Source organism: Saccostrea echinata, unplaced genomic scaffold, assembly GCF_033153115.1.
Source record: "Saccostrea echinata isolate AGI-Se365-2 ecotype Australia unplaced genomic scaffold, CSIRO_AGI_Sech_v1 ptg000025l, whole genome shotgun sequence".
NCBI lineage: Eukaryota > Metazoa > Mollusca > Bivalvia > Ostreida > Ostreidae > Saccostrea > Saccostrea echinata.
Window position 1 is genome coordinate 10,451,719 of NW_026889774.1, and position 4,198 is coordinate 10,455,916.

Genomic DNA, 4,198 nt, shown 5'->3' on the forward strand with positions numbered 1-4,198 from the left:
ATCGGGTTTTAATGATATTTTCTCTATAAATAGCACACGATTGTGTCAAAAAATTTATATTTTAACCACATACTACATGTTAAGTTCCATTTTGATAATATTCGGTTGGTAGCGATATCGCTAGAACTTGTTGAAGTGCGAGGGTGTCCGATGCATGGTGAATTCACCCTACATAAAAAATACCTGTATATGAAAAATGAATCAATTTCACTTATTGCAAATATTGCTTTGGTTATTGAAAAATGGAGAATATGGGCGCATAAAAATGCATTATGAAAGTAAATCTATGCATCTATCGTGGACGTACATGTATGTTGTATGCTATCAAATGAATATGTAAGCTTGATTCAGTACTTTGATATTCATAATCTGTATCTGTAACTAAATGTATACACAAGTCAGGAAAAACAATAATGAGAGTAAAAATGATTATAACTTGCTATACTTCAATATTAAAAGCCGCTAAAATGATAATTTTAAAAATTTTATTCGATTCCTTTTTTTATTTGTCATTTCAAATGATTCACAAAGTGTAGTTATATTGTGCTTGGTCATAAAGACCAATACCTATATATATATACAACTCTGTACTAAGATAAATATCATCTGTAATTGTTATTTAAAAGATAATTACATTTTTTATGATTCAAAACATCAGATAAAAAAACAATCAATGAGCTAAACGATCCCAAATTTAGACATTTCTCCTTAATCAAGGATATGTACAATTTATCTTTCAGATGCTAAAGGTTATTGCTTTCGAAAATTTTGTACATTTCAAAGAGAAGCAAGTGATAAATTTGGAAACTGCAACAAGAAAATCTGATGATAAAAAGAAAAAGAAATCTGCCAAAGAAACACCAGATGATAAAAAGAAAACTGCAGAAGGAATTTCTGATGATACAGAGGAAATATCAAAAGTTAAATCTGATGACACGGAGACAACTGCCAAGGAAAAATCTTATGACACACAAGAAATTGCACAAGGAATGCCTCATGATAAACAGGAAACCGAAATTGATACATTCCATGATACACAGGAAACTGCACAAGGAATACCTATTGATAAACAGAAAACCGAAATTGAAACATCCCATGATATACAGGAAACTGCACAAGGAATACCTCATGATATACAGGAGAAAAAAATAAAAGGCACATTTCAAGATGAAGTGAAATCTGCAAAAGAACAACCTCATGGCACAGAAAATAAGAGTAAACTTGCCTGTTTTGTTGGAGCAAATTTCTGCGGCAAAAGCACAGTTTTAGAATTGATTAGACGATGCATGACGAACGAAATCAATGTAACCGTAACTAGATCCTTTAATGAAAATAAAGTGGCATATGTGTTCTGCAAATTCGACTTGCATTCTAAAGAGGTCATTTCTGGTGTCATAAAGGAGGGAAACGAATGTGTACCATGCAAATTTCACAAAATATTGATTTACACTTCCGAACGTGGAAAAATCCTTCGTTGTAATTCTTTTGAATCCAGTGATTCAACGCCAAATGAAAGTTTTCGAATATTGGTAGAACCAGAAGATAAAGATGAAATGAAATATCTTTTTCAAAAGCAGAAAAAAGAATCCACGTACGTAAAGCATATTTTAAAAATAATACAATCGAAACAGAATATCATAGAAAAGAAGGAAGGTGAAGTAGATTGGAAGGATTTAGAAAACGCATACGTGGCAACAATGCCTCTTAGAGGAATTGGAATGGTACAGTGGACAAGAAGTAACAAAATTGGAGATAAGGTTAGGAATTATAAGATGGCTTGTGAACAGGCAGAAATAATTTCCGAACTTTTATCATCTGAATCAATTGATACAGATAAAGAAACCGATATCTTTGATTATTTAACTTATCCTCAGAAATTCACTTTTATACTAAGTAATGAAGAAGATAAAATTCGCGTTCAACATGGTGGGTTTCGTCCCTTCCCGTTGTTAAAAACTTCTGAGGGGATATTGGAAGCTAAACAGGTATCTCTGCTTCTCTCACACAAAAACATTAAAACACTTACTTTGGAGGAGCCGTGTAGAGGAATGCACGCTCAGATGATTGAGCGATTAAGAACAGTCCTATATCAAGAGGGATTGGAGAAAACTATCATCGTTTCGACACATAGTCCGTATTTCATCGATACTAGTACAATCAATAACACTCATGTTTTCTTTCGAACTGAATCTAAAGACTCGAATTACGAATGTAACATTAGAAATGTAGGACTTCAGAGAGAGCTTTCTAAAGTATCCGATGTTGAAACTCTTCGAACCCTTTTATTTGCAACCAAAGTTTTGTTAGTTGAAGGTCCAACTGATAGGGATGTTGTGCAAGCTCTCTTCACACACCTGCGTGAAAGTCGACAGAAAGACATTGGTATTAAGGAGAAATCAGATATAACTACTTATCAAATAATTCCAATTGGTGGGTGCCAAAACGCCAAAGACGTCCTCAGATTTTGCAAGTATATTAATCTCCCTTGCTCGTGTTTACTGGATCGTGATAAATTTGTTTCAATTAAATATCTACCAGTTATTCTAGATAGTGAAGATCAAATATTTTCGGAGTGGGTTGTAGAATGTTTCCTAGGAATGGAGGAGAAAGTCATCGAATTGTTAGCTAAAAAATATGTCTGGAAAAAAGAATCGGATTTTCTTGAGGAGGGGTTTCAGGAACTTTCTGACCATTTAAGAGAAAAGAACATTTTCGTTTGGAAGTACGGTGCACTTGAAGAGTCAATACTAAGTACTGACAAAAAGAATGAACACATTGCTAAACCTCTTAAAATCGATCTTAGTGATCCTTCCAACAGATGCAAAAGACTTAAACGTAAATTGAAAGAAAGGCTCGATGAAAAAGAAAGAAGATGTTTTGCCAAACATATATCTGAAGTTGAAGAAATAAAAAGGTTTTTGAAATTTATGGAGGATGAAGAAAATACAAGAATGAAAAGATCCGGCATCTTAAGTCAAGAGCACAGCCACCCACATGTTGGATAAAATTTTCATAAAAAATAAATTATTTGGGAAAACAAAGAGAGATAATGTAAAATTTTGATAAAACCTGTGTTTTTCACAAAAGAAATCAAAGGAAAACGGAAATATATTTTTACCCCCACCCCCACCCCCGTGAAACAAAAAATCCTTTTTACAGGATTATGAAATGTTGTTTCACAAATTCATACAAAAGCATATCTTGTTTCATGGAAGAAAATATGTTTACAGACAAAAAAATGAATGTAAAAATGGCCATTTTAGAGCAAATTTCAACTGAAATTACAAATAAAAATGTACTTACCAGTTGCATTCATAGCACTTTGAACGCAACTTCTTCTGCTTTGAGTGTAGTTCGTTTTTCACACTCGCACAGTACAAGCTACTCTAAATATTTTCAGCATTCAGTGGTATATATATGAAATTTATGCAAAAGGAATAAATCTTAGGTTTTAATGAAATCCTCATTTTAAAATGATTTTAATTGCTGATTGAGGTGTATTTTTTTTTATTAATTTAGGTCAATATATTTAATTGTATAATGAAACTTTATAAATTAAACAGAGCTCTATCTCTTTAATTCATCTGTTCATTTTTACGCACATAATTACAAAGAACGATAACACTTCACGGTAGGGTGTTTTACGCTCAGACAAAGGGAATTTTTTGTAATAGTGTATCTATTTGAAGAACGATATCAACTCTTAAAATGAATTTTAAAAACTTAAGAAACAAAAGAAAAAAAATCTTAAGTTTAAATCAATACCAAAACATACTCTTTTTTCATAATTGTGTTATTAATAATTTTTCTCAGAGAGTTTAAATAAATTTTAACGATGACGTCACAACTGCATCAAAGCAAAAATTTACGAGAAACTAAAGACGACACGGTTTGTATGCAGATAACTGTGGTTAAGAAGCAAATACAATATATATTGTATGTGATTTATTGAAATAAAGTGGATTAATCAGGTCTAAAGATTTTATATTTATGTTTTTTTTCACTGACGACAAGCATCCGTGGCATCATGCAGGCTAGGAGTTCCTCTGATATTTTTGACAACATCACAGAATGCAAATATAAGTAATAAACAACGATTATTCAGAGAGCATGGCGTTATGAATAGCAATTGCTCTTCTGACATATTTTCCATGAAGCGCTACCGCGCATCATGGAATATGCCAGCAGAGCAATTGCT

At 32.3% G+C, this 4,198-nt stretch overlaps 1 protein-coding gene across 1 annotated transcript; it reads left to right on the plus strand.

Moving 5' to 3' along the window:
* The first annotated feature begins 740 nt into the window (after positions 1 to 740).
* On the plus strand, positions 741 to 3,978 carry LOC133192607 (uncharacterized). The gene has a single exon (XM_061328602.1). It carries the CDS (start codon positions 741 to 743, stop codon positions 3,003 to 3,005), a length of 2,265 nt encoding a protein of 754 aa, XP_061184586.1. The 3' UTR covers positions 3,006 to 3,978.
* The last annotated feature ends 220 nt before the right edge of the window (positions 3,979 to 4,198 follow it).